At 37.6% G+C, this 20,753-nt stretch overlaps 2 protein-coding genes across 2 annotated transcripts; both read left to right on the forward strand.

Annotated features, from left to right (window-relative positions):
• Positions 1 to 14,732: 14,732 nt before the first annotated feature.
• On the forward strand, positions 14,733 to 18,674 carry LOC114180475. The gene is made up of 5 exons (XM_028066791.1): positions 14,733 to 16,813; positions 16,899 to 17,198; positions 17,285 to 17,369; positions 17,446 to 17,978; positions 18,446 to 18,674. Exons 1-5 carry the CDS (start codon positions 14,733 to 14,735, stop codon positions 18,672 to 18,674), a joined length of 3,228 nt encoding a protein of 1,075 aa, XP_027922592.1.
• An 8-nt stretch (positions 18,675 to 18,682) lies between these two features.
• On the forward strand, positions 18,683 to 20,446 carry LOC114180476. The gene is made up of 5 exons (XM_028066792.1): positions 18,683 to 19,002; positions 19,098 to 19,224; positions 19,364 to 19,642; positions 19,735 to 19,839; positions 19,928 to 20,446. The coding sequence occupies exons 1-5, from the start codon at positions 18,683 to 18,685 to the stop codon at positions 20,444 to 20,446; spliced, it is 1,350 nt and encodes a 449-aa protein (XP_027922593.1).
• The last annotated feature ends 307 nt before the right edge of the window (positions 20,447 to 20,753 follow it).

The raw sequence follows: 20,753 nt of genomic DNA on the forward strand, positions 1-20,753 counted from the left end.
TTTACTACACCAAAGCAATATACTCATACAACAAATGGGTTCACTACAATTCAATCCATCATTCCCTACGTTGTTTATGTAGTGTTTTATCCACGGCTTCAATCAAACATGAACACACTCACGCTATAAGAAAGACCACATGCATCACGCACGTGCATCACACATCAAGATATAAGAAATAGTAATCCCACGCATAGAAATTACACCATAACCATAAAATAAGCAAGGAATCTAGATTCACAAGTCGCGGGTCCCTATCCAAGCATCAATACCAAATATACAATTATAATTGGGAGCCAAAAGTTGCACATATCGTGGGTTTCTTCTCCCAAGCATCACAACAAGACAACCTAGCTACGCTAACGTTATCAGAAAGAGAGAAAAAGAAGAAACATGCATGAATTGCCCACCAAGCATCACGTTCCATCAATCATGGAAAGAGAGAAAAAGAAGAAATATGCCTGGTTATTCAATGGAAGCATGCACCACAAACAAGAAAATAAAACCTTTATATGCAAGGTTACCAAAACATGTGAAAACTAGATGGATAAGAGAACCATGCTTTTACGTGAACTTGACATTAAACATTAATAAGAAAACTAGGGAAAGGCACAATCTAACCTAAACTATGAAAATACGTGTGAAATGCGCCTTTTTTATATTTGAGGGGTAGTTTGAAGTGAAAATTGTAAATATGGGTTGGTTTATTTTATTTTTTTTGTAAAAAAGAGTGAAGTCGTCAAAATGACTTTACAAGTGACGTCGTCATGATACAGGACAATTTCCCTTTTTTTTTAAAAAAAAAACAAAGTCGTCATGAGTTATGACGATTTCAATGTAACAAAGTAGTGAAGTCATTAGGACTCATGATGACTTTACAAGTGACGTCGTCATGATACAGGACAATTTCCCTTTTTTTTTAAAAAAAAAAACAAAGTCGTCATGAGTTATGACGATTTCAATGTAACAAAGTAGTGAAGTCATTAGGACTCATGATGACTTCACTTTTCTGATACACCGAAGACGTCATGAGTCATGACGACTTCACTTTTCTGATACACTGAAGTCGTCATGAGGACTTCACTTTTCTGATACACTGAAATTGTCATGACTAGTGATGAATTTGCTTTTTCAAAGAAAAAAAGGAAATCGGCTTGTATCATGATGACTTCAGCTTTGATGTTATCTGCACTCTTGACAACTTCACCTTGTTTTTTTTTAAAAAAAGTCAAATGACCCATATTTACCAATTCAACTTCAAACTAACCTAAAATACCAAAAAAGTCGTGAAATACACTCAACCATACATAAGAAAACCAAATGGCATGAGAAATAATCTACACAATTTCACGTGTCTGCACCACCCAAAAGTTGCACTTAAAAGCTAAGAAAAACATTTCATCTAAACTACATAAAACACGACCCACAAAGACTCTCTCACTCCCATGCAATGCCCCTCACGTCAATAAGAATATATGTTAGTATTAAATAGAAAAGATGGCATGCCAGACCTTACGTATTCTACCCCACGCACCAACGAAAATATTTCTATGCACCACAAACCCTTGGCAACACACTCACACACTACTATGATTGCCACGTGATTCATCAACACACAATCTACAACAAAAATGTAGCCTTATGAGAGAGGATGCATTCCCTTATTAAATAAAATATCCATAAAACTACACCAAAAATATAGACAATACAAGAATTTACTGTTTTTTGTTGGCCAAAAATGGACACCACTAGTGTAAAACTAACGAAAAGGGGATGAAGGCATCGGTCCAGCGTCAGCCAAACGAGGACAAACCTTTGTCGCGAATTTATCATCGGCTCAACAGACGAAAACTATTAAAGAATATAATAAGAATTTCCTATGCGTGGGTCAAACCCATGAACACTAGAAAAACTTGAAAAAGTTTAAAAAAGCTTTCGTCGGTCAGGACGACGTAAATGTGGATAATTCAACGTATCTCCTCAGTTTTGTGTGGGCTTTGAGTGGGTTAAGCTCACGAAACAATGAAATAACTTTATGTGCATAGGCTAACCCTACACATGATTGAATTGAAAATCTGAAACTAAGTGTTGTGCGTGATGTTAAGACTCTGACAAGTGTACCAGGTCCCGCAAGTAATAACCGGTAAGACCGGGATATCATTTCGTAAGAGACTCGTGTATACTAAATAATTGTGTAATTAATGACTAATTTAAACTAAAAAATGAATCATATTTTGAGTTTCATGTAAGAAACTAAATTTTGCATAACTGATTAAAATTAAACTTTGGAATTTAAAGGCACTTAGTGAATGGAAAAGATTAGAGATGATATGAATTGATATTGCCGGGGTTAGAATTCACCAACTATGCTCTCATGCAACTACAATTTTACACCCTCTACATCAATATGCTAATGACAACCCACAAATATACTCAAACCCTAATTCCTTAGTGGAATGAGCCTAAATTTCCTTATTAAGAGTCAATCTCTTGAACTCTTAATAAGAAAATCTGCATTATGCATAAGGGTTTAAGATAACCAATGGGTCAAGTCCCATTTGTAGATACAAGCTCCATTAGGTTTTCTTGTTTTAATTCAAGGATTCAAAAGATATTTCCACACCCAATGAACCAAATATCCTGCAATGGATAGTCAAATCAATGCAAGTATTAAGCGAAGAAACAAGAAGACTAGCAATTAATGAAAGAGGCATATATATAATTAAAACATTTGCATTTACACAAGAGTTTTGTGGCTACATCTAACCCCAACAAAAATGGGTTTAGCTCTCCATTGTCATGGAGAGCTCAAGCTTAAAAATGGAAGAAATGGAAGAGAAAGAAATACAAAGAGGAAGATGGAGCCATTCCCACAAGCCCTAGCACACCTCCAAGCTCTCCAAAATGTGTTCTTCGTGCCTCCATACTGCCAAAGATGGTTTCCCCTTGAGATTCCAGAAGAAATAGGTTTAATTTTGCCACATCAGCACAAGCACCGCTCAACGTTTAAAAAATGTGAGCCAATCAGCGCTCAACGCCCAAAACTGCGAGAAGAATGACGCTTAGCCTTGAATTCTGGCGCTGAGCTCTGGAAAATGCGAAACGAATGGGGCTCAACCTTGAATTCTGACGCTCAGCCTTGCACTACTATGTTCATATCTTCAATTTTGGCTTTTTTCTTCTTTCTTCTTTGGTTGATAACTTCTTTGGCTTGAGACAAAAGCTTACTATCATTAAATTGGTCACAAAAATGGGGATTAGTGGTATAATTAGATCTATGAAACCCATATTGTATTTATTCACAAAAACAAAGTAAAAGTGAGGATTAAGTGGGTAAAAAGCTCAAGAAGAGTTGATTTTGTTAGCAAAAGATAGCCAAGATAATGGTAAAAATCTACATTATCAACTCCCCCAAACTTAAAACCTTGCTTGTCCTCAAGTAAAAAGGTAACTTGGCCTAAATGAACAACACAATTGCAATGATCTAGCAAATAAAGAGAACATAGTTAAACAACCAAAACAGATGTCAATTGTGCTTGCTCTTATCTAAAAGATTGTTTTGCATGTGTTTCATTAGCAAGGCAAGCTAAAGTTATGGTGCTCACAAAACAAAAGCTTCACAAGTGCATACCAAAGTTTATAAGGGATCAAAATCATGGCAAAATGTTTCCTTGATCAATGGTAACCACTTCTCATAAGAACAAGTGTTTCACTCAAGCCCACTAGTGTATGGATATAAACAAGATTCTCTCCACTGTCACAATGTCACACAATTTAACTTTGCTTTTTGTTCAAAATGGCTAAAACTTTCACAAGCATGGTATCATCACAAGGGCTTTTATGGCTTGTATCGTGGCTAGGCTAAGAAGGAAATTTGGGTTTTCAAGATAACAAAAGTACCTTGAGCTAAGAGAGCAACTAATCAAATCATGAAAGTATTTTTCTCCCTTCTCTATTGAATAAGTGAAACCAAATCCCAACTTGCTTGCAACAATTTTTATTCTTTGCAGCATTTTTTTTTCCTTTTTTCTTATATATAATGAAAACATTTACAAATTTTCTTATGCTTCCTTATATCAGCAATAACTCCCCCAAACTTGAACCATACTAATGACTAACAATCATTTGCTCTCTCAAGCTCAAAGTAAGGTAGTCATAATTTACATTATGCTCAGGGTTCAAGGAATGACACATTTTGTCTTTAAGGCCCAAAGACTCAAAGGGTTTGCACAAGAAATCTACTTGAAAAAGATTGGCTCAATTATATAACAGGAAAAAGAAAGATGGCCTTGATCATCTATAGCATGCAAGTAAGTGATTAGCAAATGAACTCAAGCAAAATCAATTATGAGTCCACAGTGATAACATTCACACACATCAACTCTGGGGCATAACCTCTCACAGGGTATTTTGGTTTCCACAATTGTCAACATATGCCAAAATCATTTATCACAATTAAAATCAAGCATCACTATATCAAAATGAGAACAACCACAAATTCATGCTCACAAGCAAATTCAACATCATTTCATAACAAGCACAAAAGATGATCATGAAAAGTACCAAGTCAATGCAAAAGATTAGTTCACCAACCAAGCTACAAAGTTCAACACTATAAAAAGAAAGTTCAAACTGAAATTTAAACTGAAGTCTAAAAGCATAATTGAAAATCAGGACTATTCACAAAATAAGTCATGCAAAGGAGAGTTATCTATCAGCTCCAAGTGCATCTCATGAGACATCATCCTCGCTCCTAGCGGAGGAATCATCATCGGGCCCCTATCTTCATCATTATCGGGCTCCTCCTCTTCATCAGGCTCTTCCTCATTAGCAACTGTAGTAGAGGAAGTCGCTCCTCCTCCTCTAGAAGGGTTGGCCTGGTCCTTAGGCCATGCTACTCTAGCATCGACTTCCTCAGCAGATAAAAGATGTAGCTCAAGCATGGCTAAAGACACATATCCACCTTGAATAACACTAAACAATGAACATCACAACAATTTAGATTCAAAAAAATGGCATAACAACCCCATGCTTAGAACAATAACAACATGATTCATAACAACAAAACACAAAGAATTCATCATAGGGACAATAAAATGGCCTAAATAATTATTCACACAACTCATAAAATTAGCCCAACACAATAGAATGCACACAAAAACAACAATTATGCAGTGAATGAAAAATAAAGACATGAACAATGACGTGAATGAATGCAAAGGAAAGGAATGCATGGTTTAGTGGATTGAGAAAAAAACTTTCTCCTGGAATTGGGTTGGCGATGGTCTGTAGAGGTGTTGGTTCGCGAACTGGGTTGGTAATGGTGGTTTAGATTCGTGCAGGTATTGTAGGTGACGAAGGTTAGTGGCAAATTCGTGTAGTTGATGAAGGTGAGTGCGTGAGTGAGGAAATACAAAAATGGCAGGCTAAGTGGTGAGCAACGGTGGTGAGCGTTGAAATTGGGGCAAAATCTAGGTTAGGTTATGAAATTGGGATTAGGATTGGAGAGGTGGTGTTAGGGTTTGAATTGAGAAAGATTGGGGATTGGGGAGGAGTGGCTCGAAATTAGGAGAGTGAGAGTGAGAAAGGCTAAGGTTGAGCGTTGGGTAATATTGGGCCAAATCATTGTGCACACAACCTAAATGATTCAAAACTGATGCTCAAGCTAAAACTGAGTGCCCAAAACAGTGTTGAGCGCTATATCAGTAAAAACAAGGTTTTTCTGGTTTTCTAGTGTGGCGTTGAGCGCCCAAAACTGGCATTGAGCGTTGAAGTTGAAGTGGTCATTTTTTCTCGCTCAGGCTGAGCGGTACAGGGCAAGGCTGAGCGTCAAAGTTGTAGTAGTTATGATTTCTATGATTTTTCTCTCAACCATTGAACCTAGGCACTCAACACTCATGCAAACATGCATTCAGACAAAAACCAATGCTAAGACTAACCTAAAAAACACCTAAAGAACACATTGACAACATCAAAGGCTTGATGCACACATAACTTAAAACAGAGAAAAACATGCTCAACTTAACTACCAAATTTCAAAAACATACAAAATTTCATAACAAGACTCAAAGCAATAAATTGAATTAAAAGAAAAGGTTGAGAACATTGGGTTGTCTCCCAGGAAGCGCTTGTTTAACGTCACGAGCCTGACGGTTAATGCGCTTAAGCTTGGTTGGTGCTTTTGGTGTGCTGCTTCCCAACCTCACACTTATACAACTTCAATTGATCACTAGTCAGCAATTTAGTCCTTCTAGAATAAGGAGCTTCAATTTCAATCCTTCCATCAACTTTGATGTCTCTAATAACCCACAACCTTGACCATTTTGACTTGAATCTTCTAGGAAAAATCTTCAAATTTTCCTTTCTCATCACAATTGGTTGGCCAAGTCTACGCTCATTAGTTCTCATCAAAGAGTGGTTGTGAACTCGAACGTCATCTTTCTCTTCCTTCTCTTTATTCACTTTCGCAGAGAAACAATTAGAGCAGTTTTCAAGCAACTTTGAAGCTTGCCAAGGTCTACTAGTCACAAATAAGACTTCATTGATGGCCTTAAGACTAGTTTGTGCATCAGTCGGTTCTTGCACAACTTCAAGAACATTGAACTTCATCTCCTCATCTTGGTCTTTCAATTTTAGCATTCCATCATCCACATTGATAACAACCTTTGTTGTCTTCATGAATGGCCTCCCAAGAATGAGTGGTACCCCTTCATCTTTCTCCATTTCCATCACCACAAAATCAACTGGGAATTTAAGCTTATCTATTTGCACCACCACATCTTCCACCACGCCATAAGGGTATTTGACGGAGCTGTCTGGTAGCTGCAAGGTCCTCCTTGTTGGCCTGGCTTTAAGACCACCAATATTTTGAAGCATAGATAGGGGCATCAGATTAATGTTAGCCCCTAAGTCAACAAGAGCTTTCCCCATATCTTGATTTCCAATGGTGCAAGGGATGGTGAAGCTACTTAGATCCTTGAATTTTGGAGGAAGATTTTTCTGAATAATGGCACTACAATTCCCTTGCACTTCAATGTTTCCTCTTCTATATATTTCTTCTTTTTGCCAAGGAATTCCTTCATGAACTTTGCAGAAGAAGGTATTTGTTGTAGTGCTTCAGAAAAGGGGATCTTGATCTCAAGTTGCTTGAATATGTCTTTGAACCGAGCTAACTATTTCTCCTTCTCTTTCTTGAAGGATTTTGAGGATAGGGAAGGGGTTTCACAACAACTTTCTTTTTTGTCTTTTCTCTTTATCTTTCTCTTCACTTTTTCTTCTGCGACAATCTTTTCATCAACTTCTTCCTCTTGAATCTCTTCATTCTTTTATTTTCTCTAGCCTCCACCTTTTCTTTAGAACCTAGCCCAACCTCATTTCCACTTCTAGTGAAGATGGCCTTACATTACTCTTTCGGGTTCGCTTTGGTGTTGGTAGAAAAAGAACTTCCTCGTTCATTAGCCAATTGCTTGGCCAATTGTCCCACTTGCACCTCCAAGTTTTTTATTGATGCATCGGTGTTCTTTTAATTTTGAATTGACATTTGCAAGAACTGCTGGATCATGTCCTCAAGCTTTGAGGTTCTATCAGTTAGAGAGGGATGTTGATAACTTGGTTGAGTTGGGGGTCTATTAGAGGGTCCTGGTTGGCCCATGTTCTGGTGAGGTTTCCATCCTTGATTATAGTTCCCTAGATGGCCTTGATTGCCCATATAACTAACTTACTCTTAAGATGTGCTCTACATTGCACATTGCCCATTGGTATAGTTTCCTCCACACAACTCACAACTCTGCACTTGTTGGAATTGAGCGATAGAGGCACTTTGAAGTTCCTGAGGAAGTTGTGACAATTTCTTCATGAGGGTCTCCAATTGTTGAGTCATGATCTTATTCTGAGCCAACAGAGCATTTTGAGATTGAAACTCTAAAATACCCTTCTTTTGAGAATGGGCTCTCTCAGTATGGGTTTCATTGTCATTAGCCGCCATGTTCTCTATCAACTCATAGGCTTCTTCTAGCGTCATCCACTTAATACTTCCTCCAGCTAAGGCATCCAACATTAGGTTTGACTAGGATTTAAGGCCTACCAAGAAAAGAGTAAGTTGTGTAGGTTGATCAAACCCATGAATGGGAGTTTTCCTTAGCAGTCCTTTAAATCTATCCCTTGCTTGGCCTTAGGACTCATCCATATCTTGCTGGAATGCTGAAATTTCCTATTTTACCTTGTTGACTTTGGACTGGGGAAGTATTGTTCAAGAATTTGGCCACCACATCATCCTAGTCATTTAAGCTATTCTGTGGGAAGGATTTTATCCAAGCTTTAGCATTTCTAACCAATGAGAAAGGGAATAGACAAACGGATGGCCTCATCTGGTACTTGATATATCTTCACCGTGTTGCATATCTCCAAGAAAGTTGATAGATGAGTGTATGGAGTTTCATGAGTTAATCCATTGAATTGATTACTCTGGACCAAGTGAATGAGAGTTGGCTTGATCTCCATATTGGTGGCATTGACGGTCGGCCGAGCAATACTATTAAAGTTGATAGGGCTTGTGAATGCTGCATAATCTTCCAAACTGCGTCTATCACGACGCCTACCATCACCATGAGGATTTTCAGCCATTTCTTCCTCTGAAGATGAGTTAAGATTCTGAGAAGTAGATTGAAGAGTGTTTGAAGAAAAAGAGTGAGGGGCAACTTATTGTCCTTGAGCTCGTCTTCTTGTGGCACTATTGTTTCTACAGGCAGTTTTCTCTATCTCATGATCAACAAGGAGTGGTTCTGAAGACATAGTCCTCCTTGTACGGATCCTACCATGCATACACTATAGAACAACAACAAAAACAAGCTCAAACTACAAGTTAGCCCAAATAACGTGCGTATATAAGTAAACAAAATAGTAAATAAGAACAAAAGAATTAAGTCTAAATAAGTCAAAAATCACACAATAGTCTAGTATTAGACACAGGTCCCCGGCAACGGCGCCAAAAACTTGTTAAGACTCAGGCAAGTGGTAACTGGTAAGACCGGGATATCGTTTCCCAAGAGACTCGTGTATAGTAAATAATTGTGTAACTAATGACTAATTAAACTAAAGAATGAATCCATATTTTGAGTTTCATGTAAGAATATAAATTTTGCATAAATGATTAAAATTGAACTTTGGAAGCTAAAGGCACTTAGTGAATGGAAAAGATAAGAAATTATATGAATTGATATTGCCGGGTCAAGTCCCATTCCTAGATACAAGCACCATTAGATTTTCTTGTTCCAATTCAAGATTTCAAAAGATATTTCCATACCCAATGAACCAAATATCATGCAATGGATGGTTAAATCAATGCAAGTATTAAGCAAAAAAATAAGAAGACTAGCAATTAATGAAAGAGGCATATATATAATCAAAACATTTGCATTTACACAAGAGTTTCGTGGCTACATCTAACCCCAACAAAAAAGGATGTAGCTTAAAAATGGAAGAAATGGAAGAGAAAGAGATACAAAGAGGAAGATGGAGCCATTCCCACAATCCCTAGCACACCTCCAAGCTCTCCAAAATGAGTTCTTCATGCCTCTATACTGCCAAAGATGGTTTCCCCTCGAGAATCCAGATAAAATAGGTTTAATTTTGCCACATCAGCACAAGCACCGCTCAACATCCAAAAACTGTGAGCCAATCAATGCTAAGTGCTGGTTTCTGGCGCTCAATGACCAAAAATGCGAGAAGAATGACGCTTAGCTTTGAATCCTGGTGTTGAGCGCTGGAAAATGCGAGAGGAATGGAGCTTAGCCTTGAATTCTGTCGCTCAGCCTTGAACTGCTATGTTGATATCTTCAATTTTGTCTTTTTTCTTCTTTCTTCTATGGTTGACAACTTTTTTGGCTTAAGATAAAAGTTTCGTATCATTAAATTGGTTACAAAAATGGGAATTAGTGGTATAATTAGATCTATGAAACCCATATTGTATTTATCACAAAAACAAAGTAAAAGTGAGGATTAAGTGGGTAAAAAGCTCAAGAGGAGTTGATTTTCTTAGCAAAAGATAGCCAAGATAATGGTAAAAATCTACATTATCATGTGGGTTAGACCGACGCAAACAAATGACATTTGAATAGTTGGCGTCGACCTAGCGTGGGTTTGGCCGACGCAAATACTTGCTAAATTTGAAATAAAATGTTTGTTTCCAGTTACATTCCAGATGCAGAATTGCATCCATTTCCAGAACCCACTACCAGAATCCAATGCCAAAATCTACATCCAGATACATTTCAAACAATCCAGCATTCCAGTAATCCAGGATATCATTTCATTTATTTAGAACTGAAATTGCAAACATAAAATCTAAGTACATTGTGACTTTAATTAGGACAAATTAAAGTCACACAAAAGTCCATGAGTCCAAGATCAAATGTGTTCGTGAGTCCAAAATCACATTATAGTCAAATAAAAAGTCCTAATATTTCATTACAGTCACATAAAAAGTCCTAATATTGTCATTACAATCAGAGTTGCATTCATTCTAAGTTTTCCTATTTATCCTATAAAACCTAATAGCTACCACCTCCAAGCCACAATCCACCATGGAAGGGAGAAGGATTGCACTGAAACCTGAATAATGAAAAACTAAAATGTAGGATATTAGTGCACTACAAGAAATCTGTTAATTACCGACAGACAAATACCGACGGATATTTATCCGTCTGTAATGATAATTTTCTGACGGATTTAGCGACGGATCTTAAGCGGGAACAATACCGACGGATTTTTCCGTCGGTAATAACACAAGAGACAGCTGGCGACGGATTTATCCGTCGGTAAATTTTTCATGCAATTACCGACGGATTAGTCCGTCGGTAAGTTCGCGATTAAACTTAAAAAAATCAGAAACCCTTTCCCCCCATTTCTTGAAAGTCGTCTCCTCCAAACGCAGTGAGAACGCGCCACTCGCGTTGCGCCATTACCGCCACTCTGAACCGCCGCCGTGCCAGTTGCAATCTTCGCCGTAATGGCCTTCTTCCGGTGTCCGCTCCGTCACCCACTGCAAAACGCGATTCTTCTTCTCCAAACGCGTTATTGAAGTCGCCGCTGCTGTTGCCGCCGATTGCTGCTGCCACTACCGTCGCAATCCCACTCCCAATCGTCGCCGTGACGGCCTCCTTCCAGTAACGCTTTCGATGGCTTGAGTTCGAGTTTGGGATTCGGTGGCTTGAGTTCGAGAAGCAGGGTAAGGGTTTTGTTGCTCGAGCAATAAACCAAGCTTTTAATTCATCCTTACCCATTATTTTTTTTCTGATAGTTGCTTCCATTTTTGTGGCGAGAGTTTTGCTTCCGCGTGAGTGAGGTGCTCTGTTTGGTGCTGCTCCGGCTGTTGAGGATTCGACCGTCGAGGTGCTCTGACCGTGGGGGAACCACTGGTTTTGGTGTTGCTGGGCTGTCTTGGAGGTAACACCCATTTTTCTTCCTATTGCAGTGCATCCGAATTGAATGGAATTGAATGATAGAGCATGTGCTGCTGGTTTGAAGCTTAATTTTATGATAATTATCATCACCAATCTTTAATAATTGTTTAGATAAACTTCATTTTAACTAACCAATGTATATAGATGCATGTATTTTGGACTGCATTATTTTGGTGAATGGAAAACTTGAATGTGAAAAGTAGTGAATTTTGATATGTTTGTGATTGGAATTAATGATCTGATTTAGCTAGCTAACATCTTCATTCGTTATTTATCATATTTTTTTGGTTTTGTTTTTGGTCCTTTCCATTGGCCATTTTTTGAGTTTTGACTAGACAAACTCAAATTACCTTGTTAATTCTGAGTTGTGATGTTTTCTCCACCTCTCTTGTGTTAATTAGAACTTGTCCAATTAGTTTTTTAATAGTTATATGCACTAGTGTACTTAATTTCGAAATTTTTGCACTTTTAGCCTAGTTTAGTGGTACTTTTAGGTGTTAAGGACCAAGATTTCGAGTTGTTGTTGATTTTTGTCGTGTGAGTTCCTTTCTAGTCATGTTTTGGCATTAGAAACTTGTGTGGATAGTTAGATTAAAGTTTCATAGGTTAGGGTAGTACATGCACATAATTTAGTAGACTAGTCTTGGTTTTAGGTAGTGATTTTGTGTAAATCTGTTTGGAGGCAGCTTGTGTGTTAGGATTAAGTTTTCCTAAGTCATTTTAAACTTGTCTAGGTAGTTTCTATCCACTTCTACCCGTGATTTAGCATAACCATAGTTTTTAGCCTAGTTTTAGTGTCTTTTAGGAGGTTTTAGGTAGTGAAACTTTGAGTTTTAGGTAGGATTTAAGTTTTGAGTTATTTCTTAGGTTCCTTTTGTCATTTTAAGCTTGTTGAGTAGGTTCTTGGTGCTGTTTTTACCAGTTTTCATAGTTAGCATATTAGAGCAAAAATGCAAAAAGTCAACTCTTGGTCAACTTAGCAACTTTTAATCCAATTTAGTGTTTATTTAGGCCATTGTTTCAGCTGCATTTTCTGCCATAGGATCACTGTTTCTGCATCAAACTAAGCCACAAAGTTAGTCACTCTAATTCAATGACAAAAACATTAACTAAGTTGTGAGTGGTAGACTACTTATGCATAAAGTTAGCCTCCACATATGAATTTTCGTGTGCCATCTTATTCCTCACTTTGGCCTAAGTTTTCATCATTCTTATACAAATTAGATTGTGTTTGCATCATTGCTTAACAATTCCTTTGCTAATTTGGTAGCCTTAGCTCATTTTGGTCATTTTCTAGTTCATTTTTTGAGTTTTGAGTAGGCAAACTCGAATTACCTTGTTAATTCTGAGTTGTGATGTTTTCTCCACCTCTCTTGTGTTAATTAGAACTTGTCCAATTAGTTTTATAATAGTTATATGCACTAGTGTACTTAATTTCTAAATTTTTGCACTTTTAGCCTAGTTTAGTGGTACTTTTAGGTGTTAAGGACCAAGATTTCGAGTTGTTGTTGATTTTTGTCGTGTGAGTTCCTTTCTAGTCATGTTTTGGCATTAGAAACTTGTGTGGATAGTTAGATTAAAGTTTCATAGGTTAGGGTAGTACATGCACATAATTTAGTAGACTAGTCTTGGTTTTAGGTAGTGATTTTGTGTAAATCTGTTCGGAGGCAGCTTGTGTGTTAGGATTAAGTTTTCCTAAGTCATTTTAAACTTGTCTAGGTAGTTTCTATCCACTTCTACCCGTGATTTAGCATAACCATAGTTTTTAGCCTAGTTTTAGTGTCTTTTAGGAGGTTTTAGGTAGTGAAACTTTGAGTTTTAGGTAGGATTTAAGTTTTGAGTTATTTCTTAGGTTCCTTTTGTCATTTTAAGCTTGTTGAGTAGGTTCTTGGTGCTGTTTTTACCAGTTTTCATAGTTAGCATATTAGAGCAAAAATGCAAAAAGTCAACTCTTGGTCAACTTAGCAACTTTTAATCCAATTTAGTGTTTATTTAGGCCACTGTTTCAGCTGCATTTTCTGCCATGGGATCACTGTTTCTGCATCAAACTAAGCACAAAGTTAGTCACTCTAATTCAATGAGAAAAACATTAACTAAGTTTGAGTGGTAGACTAGTTATGCATAAAGTTAGCCTCCACATATGAATTTTCGTGTGCCATCTTATTCCTCACTTTGGCCTAAGTTTTCATCATTCTTATACAAATTAGATTGTGTTTGCATCATTGCTTAACAATTCCTTTGCTAATTTGGTAGCCTTAGCTCATTTTGGCCATTTTCTAGTTCATTTTTTGAGTTTTGACTAGGCAAACTCGAATTACCTTGTTAATTCTGAGTTGTGATCTTTTCTCCACCTTTCTTTTGTTAATTATAATACGTGTATTGAAGCATCCTAAACATTCTCCATCAGTTTACACTTGCGTTTAAGGTTCAAATAAAAAAGTCAAAGTTTAGTCAATTTCTAAATGGCTTCTTCTTTTGCAGGTACATTGACTATCTTCTTTTGTAGTTCCTCAACCCTTGTCTGGTGTTTTTGGTATGTAGCTTTCATTGTAAATTTTTTGTTGTTGTTTGAATATATATGATTGAAGTATGATTATAGCAAATACTAATTGCTTTATTCAATTGCTACCTTGAAATCAAGTATACTACCTTTCATATGCCTTCTACATTCATGGGCTTAAGTAGTAATAGGTTTATTACTTAAGTCTAATGTTTGATAATTGTCCTTTGTTGCACTTATCCAGTGTAACATAACATTTTCGTCCTTTGGTTTGTCCTAGGACATGGCCGAATTTCTCATCCAATTGTATATGTGAATTGCTATTGGACTAAAATAATACTATAAAATTGGTGCAAAAATTGAAATCAAGTTAACTAGAGGTGTGCTAGAATGAAGAAATTATTCGTGCACCCTCTATCTTTGCCTTCTACATGCATGGGCTTAAGTAGTAATAGGTTTATTACTTAAGTCTCATGTTTGATAATTGTACTTTGTTGCACTAGCATAGTGTAACATAACATTTTCTCCTTTGGCTTGTCCCAGGACATGGCCGAAGTTCCCATCCACCGTGGTTGGATGTATGACCGTTGTTATCCTGGAAGAAGAGGTTTAAAGGAAGATTTTATCATAGGAGTTGAGGACTTTATTTGGACGGCTCGACAATATAAATATTATGCTCTTGATGGAGGGATTAGATGTCCATGCTTAAAGTGCCAATGCACTAAAATTTTGAAAGACGAGGTGTTAAAGTTCATTTATACCAAAAAGGATTCATGCCAAATTACAAGATTTGGACATTTCATGGTGAAGAAATGCCCTCTGTTGATTTGACTGCACAAGAAAATTGCCTTCATAGTTCAAGTACTGTTGCACACACCTCTGAGATGGATCAATTTATGTATATGCAAGAAATGGTGAATGATGCTCTTAATCGACATCCTTCATTTGAAGAACAAGACAATAGCCGTTTAGAAGAGTCTCCAAACGAAGCCACTCAGAGGTTTTACAATTTATTGGCAGAGGCAAATCAACCTGTATTTGAAGGGGTAACAGAGTCGAAACTATCAGTATGCGTTAGACTTTTGGCATGCAAATCTAATTGGAACATTCCTAACCAAGCATTAGACAATATGGCAAAAATCTATTTAGATCTAACACCACCAAATAATTCTTTACCAAAGAATTATTATGAAGCCAAGAGATTAGTTTCAAAGTTGGGATTAGAGTCTAAGAAGATTGATTGTTGTGTTAATGGGTGTATGCTTTTTTATGACAACGATAATGGCAAAAATGATGCATCATTACTTGAATGCAAATTTTGTGGACAAGCTCGATATCACACAATCCATGCAGGAAGAAGGCAAAAAAAACCAATTCCATTGAAGTCTATGTTCTACTTGTCTATAATTCCAAGATTACAAAGAATGTTTGCTTCAATGGAAACAGCACAACACATGACATGGCATTATGAGAACAAAACTCAAGGAGTGCTACGTCATCCATCTGACGGTGAAGCCTGGAAGCACTTCGATCGAAAACATGAATCCTTCGCCAGTGATCCTCGTAACGTTCGACTTGGTCTATGTTCGGATGGATTTAATCCATACATCCAGGCATCGTCTTCACCATATTCTTGTTGGCCTGTGATTGTTACTCCATACAATCTTCCACCTGAGATGTGTATGACAAAGCCTTTCATGTTTTTAACATGTCTAATACCAGGTCCATGTAATCCAAAGGCATCCATAGATGTTTATTTGGAGCCTTTGATTGATGATTTGAATAAGTTGTGGAATGGTATTTGGACGTATGATGTTTCAAGGAAGCAAAATTTCCTTATGAGGGCGGCTTTGATGTGGACAATTAATGACTTCCCTGCATATGGAATGTTATCTGGTTGGAGCACACATGGTAAATTAGCTTGTCCACATTGCATGGAGCACACTAAGACATTCACATTGAATTATGGTCGGAAAAGTTGTTGGTTTGACTGCCATCGGAGGTTCTTGGCCATTGACCATCCATTTAGGAGAAACAAAAAGGCATTTCGCAAAGGGGAAGTTGAAACGGATAGGCCACCTCCTAGGTTAACCCCATCACAAGTTTGGAGAAGGGTCAAAGATTATCCAAAAGTGACTGAAACTGGTGTGACAAGGATAGATGGGTATGGAGAGTGGCATAATTGGACCAAAAGAAGCATATTTTGGGATCTTCCATACTGGAAAGATAACTTGCTAAGACATAATCTCGATGTCATGCATATAGAAAAAAATTTCTTTGACAACATCTTCAACACCGTGATGAATGTTAGTGGCAAGACTAAAGATAATGACAAGGCAAGAAAAGATTTATCTTTATATTGTGGCCGAAAAGACTTGCAGTTGAAGCCACAATCTAACGGGCGGTTGCTCAAACCAAAAGCAAATTACACCTTCACAAAAGATGAATCTAAAATAGTTTGTCGTTGGATCAAGGAACTAAGAATGCCAGATGGCTATTCTTCAAACTTGGCAAGATGTGCTAATATCGAAAAGGGTAGTATTCACGGTATGAAAAGTCATGATTGTCATGTCTTCATGGAGACATTACTCCCTGTTGCGTTCAGCTCATTGCCAATGCACGTGTTAAATCCTCTAATAGAAATTAGTCATTTTTTCAAAGACTTATGCTCAACGACACTAAAGGAGCATTCACTGAAAATGTTAGAGGAAAATATTCCAATTATTCTTTGCAAATTGGAAAGAATATTCCCTCCCGGGTTCTTTGATTCAATGGAGCATCTCCCTGTTCATTTGCCATATGAAGCATGGCTTGGTGGGCCAGTGCAATATAGGTGGATGTATCCATTTGAAAGGTGATAAACCATGATTACTATATCTTTGTATGTTTTAGACTTTTATTCTCGTTTCAAATCACAATCTATTCATTTCTTTTTATAGATTTATGGGGGAATCAAAACGTTCTGTAAAAAACAAAGCCAAAGTGGAAGGATCAATTTGTGCAGCCTACTTGCATCGTGAAACAACATATTTTTGTTCTCATTATTTCAAGAACTTCATCTTGTCGCCTAGCAATGTTAGGAATGAAACACACTGGCAAAATGAAACATGTGACTCAACATTATCAGTGTTTCGACAAGTTGGTCGTCACGCAGGCAAGGAGCTGACTTATTGGTTAACTGATGCTGAATTCAACTCTGCTCATGTCCATGTGTTAATCAATTGCGCTGAAGTTAAATCGTACCTTGAGTATGTTCTAATCTCAATCTCAGCACCTTAATCAGGAAGTTTATATACTTATTATTAATTGTATTCTTATGTAATAGCTCATTCGTTGTGGCTAATCAAGTACATGAGGGAACTGCTTCTGCTCGAATATACTCAGAGTTTCCTTACTGGTTCAAACATCAAGTATGTATGCTCCTATTTCTTAAACAAATTGTTGTTATCCAAATTCATGTAACAATTTATTGTTGCATATTTGTAGGTTTATAATGCGCCATTAAGTCTCAAAAATCAAGATTTAAGAGATTTGGCAAATTGGCCCATGAGATGCGTAAAAGAATGGCACACATACTTTGTTAATGGGTATAAGTTTCACACTAATGAATGGTCCAAAGGAAAGAAGACAATTAACTGTGGTGTGTACGTGAAGGGCATTACAGAGGGAGGTTATGATGATTTTTATGGAATAATTCATAAAATATTTGAGCTAGAGTACAACAGTTGTACTTCTCCAAAGAAAGTAGTTGTTTTTTATTGTGAATGGTTTGATCCTTCTAGAGATGGTACAAGGGTGAATCCTAGGTATAATATTGTTGAACTTGAAATGAGTAAAAGATACCGACCTTTTGATCCATTCATTCTAGCTAATAATGTTAGACAAGTTTACTATGTCCCATATCCAGCATTTCGGAGCATCGACAAAAGTGGTTGGTGTGTTGCGATACAAACTAAGCCTAGGGGTCGCATTGAGTCAAATGAGGTGGAAGAGGATATTCCATATCAAGTTGATGAAATGTCACATGCCCATGAAATAATCGATGTTGAAAGTGTATCTACATTGCATGACTTTGATGGTGCTCCTGAAGAATTGGAAGGAGAAATACAAGAAGAAGATGGAGAAGAAGAAGAAGAAGAAGAAGATGAAGAAGATGAAGACGACCAAGAAGAAGAAGAAGAAGAAGATTATGATGATGATGATGATGATGATGACGACGACGACGAGTATGACGATCATGGCAAAAATGATGATGAGGAGGATGACGATGATGATTGAATTATTTAGTTGTTGTGATATGTTGTTGTGGTTGTTGTAATTGTTAAATTTATGTAAAAGATTCATTAACTATGTTTTGGCAAACTTTAAATATTTCACTTATAAAAGTATTATTTTGTGGTTGGTAATGTGAACTACACTTGTCATTTTAAACTGTAAAATAACTATCTTGTTAATATTTGATGTTCAATTTTGTTGTTTTATATAGTTTGACTGCTGCAATGTCACCTAGACGTCCATCTAGTTCCGATAAAGGGAAGAAGACAAAGCCAAGAAGACAGCCAGCACGGTATATCATAAGGGTTCCTGGCCAAATACCACAGAGTGCGCCCATTCAGGCACCATCACTTGCTAGGGTACCCACACCACACCTTGCGGGGTTACCACACCATCTACATCCATTCCGTCACCACACCCTATTGTGGTACCCACACTAGATCCCACCATGGTACTCACACCACCTACCTCCACACCACACCCTACTGTGGTTCCCGCACCACCTACCTTCACAGCACACCCTACTGTGGTTCCCGCACCAGCTACCTTCACACCAAACCCTACTGTGGCTCCTGCACCACCTACCTCCACACCACAACCTTCCCATCAAGGACCCTCCCCTGTTGTGGTTCACACTTCTTCTAGACCTTCCTCATCCTCTAATCCCTCTCCTGATGTTGCTCCTACAGCAGATGCTCCTGATTCAGCTGCTGATGATGTTGACCCTCCTCTCCATGAGCGACCGATGATTGAGCCTTTTAATCGGGGGTAATATCTATTTAGATCTTAAATACTAATTTGTATGCCATGACTTGTTATTTGCCTTGCCTTCTTTTTGATGACTTTTATGCATTTATATTTAGGTTTGTTCCTTCTAGAGTTGCTTCTCAGGCAATCACAAGATCTATTAAGCAACAGTTCCTTTCGCCTTGGCCATCATGGGGAGCCATACCTCCAGAAGAGAAAGAACCTTTTTGGCAACGATTTAAGGTAAAACGTCATGAAACTTATTTTCATTCTATATTTATGTATGTATTTCAAAGGAAAAGTAGATGGTCACTGCTATTAGACTTTAAATACCATGCATATTGTGTTGTCAACATCATATGTACTTGATTTATTGTTACAGAGATCGGTTCAGTGGAGACCTGAGCACGAAGGTCAAATTAAAAAAAATTTCCACTCTAAAGCATCTCATAGGCTATCTGAGATGTTTAGAGATGCCCGGATTGCAGGAGAGCGCCCTTATTGGATTGGGGACCATATCTGGAATCGATTGCTAGAACATTGGAATTCTCCTTCTTATCGCAACAAGCAAATTACAGCCCAGAGGAATAGAGCTTCAGAAAAGGGTGGCACCCTACACACAGGTGGTTCCATTACCACTCATGAGCATGCCCTTCGTATGGTATAAACCTTAATCTTTTTTATTTTCATATTATGATATAATTTACTTCTTTTAAAATCGATGTATACATATAACAATTTATTTTGTTAAAGGAAAAAGAGTTGGGGCGAGAGGCATATATTGATGAGGTATTTTACCAAACTCATCTTCGCAAGGGATCTGGCCAGTTTGTTGATGAAAGGTCTCGAAGAACACATGTAAGGAAATCCTTTTACTATTTATTATTTCCTTTAAACTTATATGTTGTACCTTATTTAACTAATTTGTCATTGTTTTCTTTAACAGGAAGAATTTTCAACTAGACTCTCACAGGTTAGATCTGAGCAAGGGTCCTGTGCTGAGGCGTCAGAGCATAATGATGAGGAAGACGTCATTAGGACACAGTGTTGGGTTGATGTTGTCGGCGGAAAAAATAAAGGAAGACTTTATGGCACTGGAGAACTTGGCAAAGGTTACACTGCTGGAAGAGGTATCCACAAACAACAAGCATCTTCTTCCAGCAATGCTGAGGAGGCCGTGAACCGACTCACGCAACGACTAGAAGAACGTGATCAAGCTTATGAAAATTTGACAAGGCAGTTTCAAAACTTCCAAAATCTAGTCATGGCCTTTCTACCTCCTGATGCCCAGACCCGTCTTCAACAACAGCAGTCCAACCCAACACCGCCCCAGCAACAACCCACTCCAGTCCAACCCACACCAGTCCAACCCACACCAGTCCAGCCCACTCCAGTCCAGCCACAGATTGAGCAACAAGAAGACCCTACAGAAGAAAATCATTCAGATGATTATGTAGATTATTAGGACATTTTTCTATACTGAGTTTGTTATTTATGTCTGCTTTTACATTAGTTAAACATATATAACCTATGAGATTGTGATTGAAAGATGTTTATCTTTATTTGACTTTTATATGCAGACTCTAAAAATATTTATGCGTGTGATGTATGTATAAGATACCTGTCTGGATTGGCTATGGATAACTATAAGATGGGCAGGTCTGATTGTATTTGTGAGATTGCAGGTTTGATAAATTTTGTGGACAGTGCGAATACAAACTGCACTGGAAAACTGTTTTCAAATTACCGACGGATTATTCCGTCGACAATCC

This window comes from Vigna unguiculata, chromosome 4, assembly GCF_004118075.2.
Source record: "Vigna unguiculata cultivar IT97K-499-35 chromosome 4, ASM411807v1, whole genome shotgun sequence".
Lineage (NCBI taxonomy): Eukaryota > Viridiplantae > Streptophyta > Magnoliopsida > Fabales > Fabaceae > Vigna > Vigna unguiculata.

Bases quoted from the DNA above. Each gene is read 5' to 3' on its own strand.
- LOC114180475 (XM_028066791.1), top strand. From the start codon at position 14,733: ATGCCAAATTACAAGATTTGGACATTTCATGGTGAAGAAATGCCCTCT. The intron at 17,370-17,445 runs GTATGTATGCTC...GCATATTTGTAG, and splicing joins CTTACTGGTTCAAACATCAA to GTTTATAATGCGCCATTAAG. The intron at 17,979-18,445 runs GTCACATGCCCA...TGTTTTATATAG, and splicing joins CCATATCAAGTTGATGAAAT to TTTGACTGCTGCAATGTCAC.
- LOC114180476 (XM_028066792.1), top strand. From the start codon at position 18,683: ATGGTACTCACACCACCTACCTCCACACCACACCCTACTGTGGTTCCC. The intron at 19,003-19,097 runs GTAATATCTATT...ATTTATATTTAG, and splicing joins ATTGAGCCTTTTAATCGGGG to GTTTGTTCCTTCTAGAGTTG. The intron at 19,840-19,927 runs GTAAGGAAATCC...TTTCTTTAACAG, and splicing joins AAAGGTCTCGAAGAACACAT to GAAGAATTTTCAACTAGACT.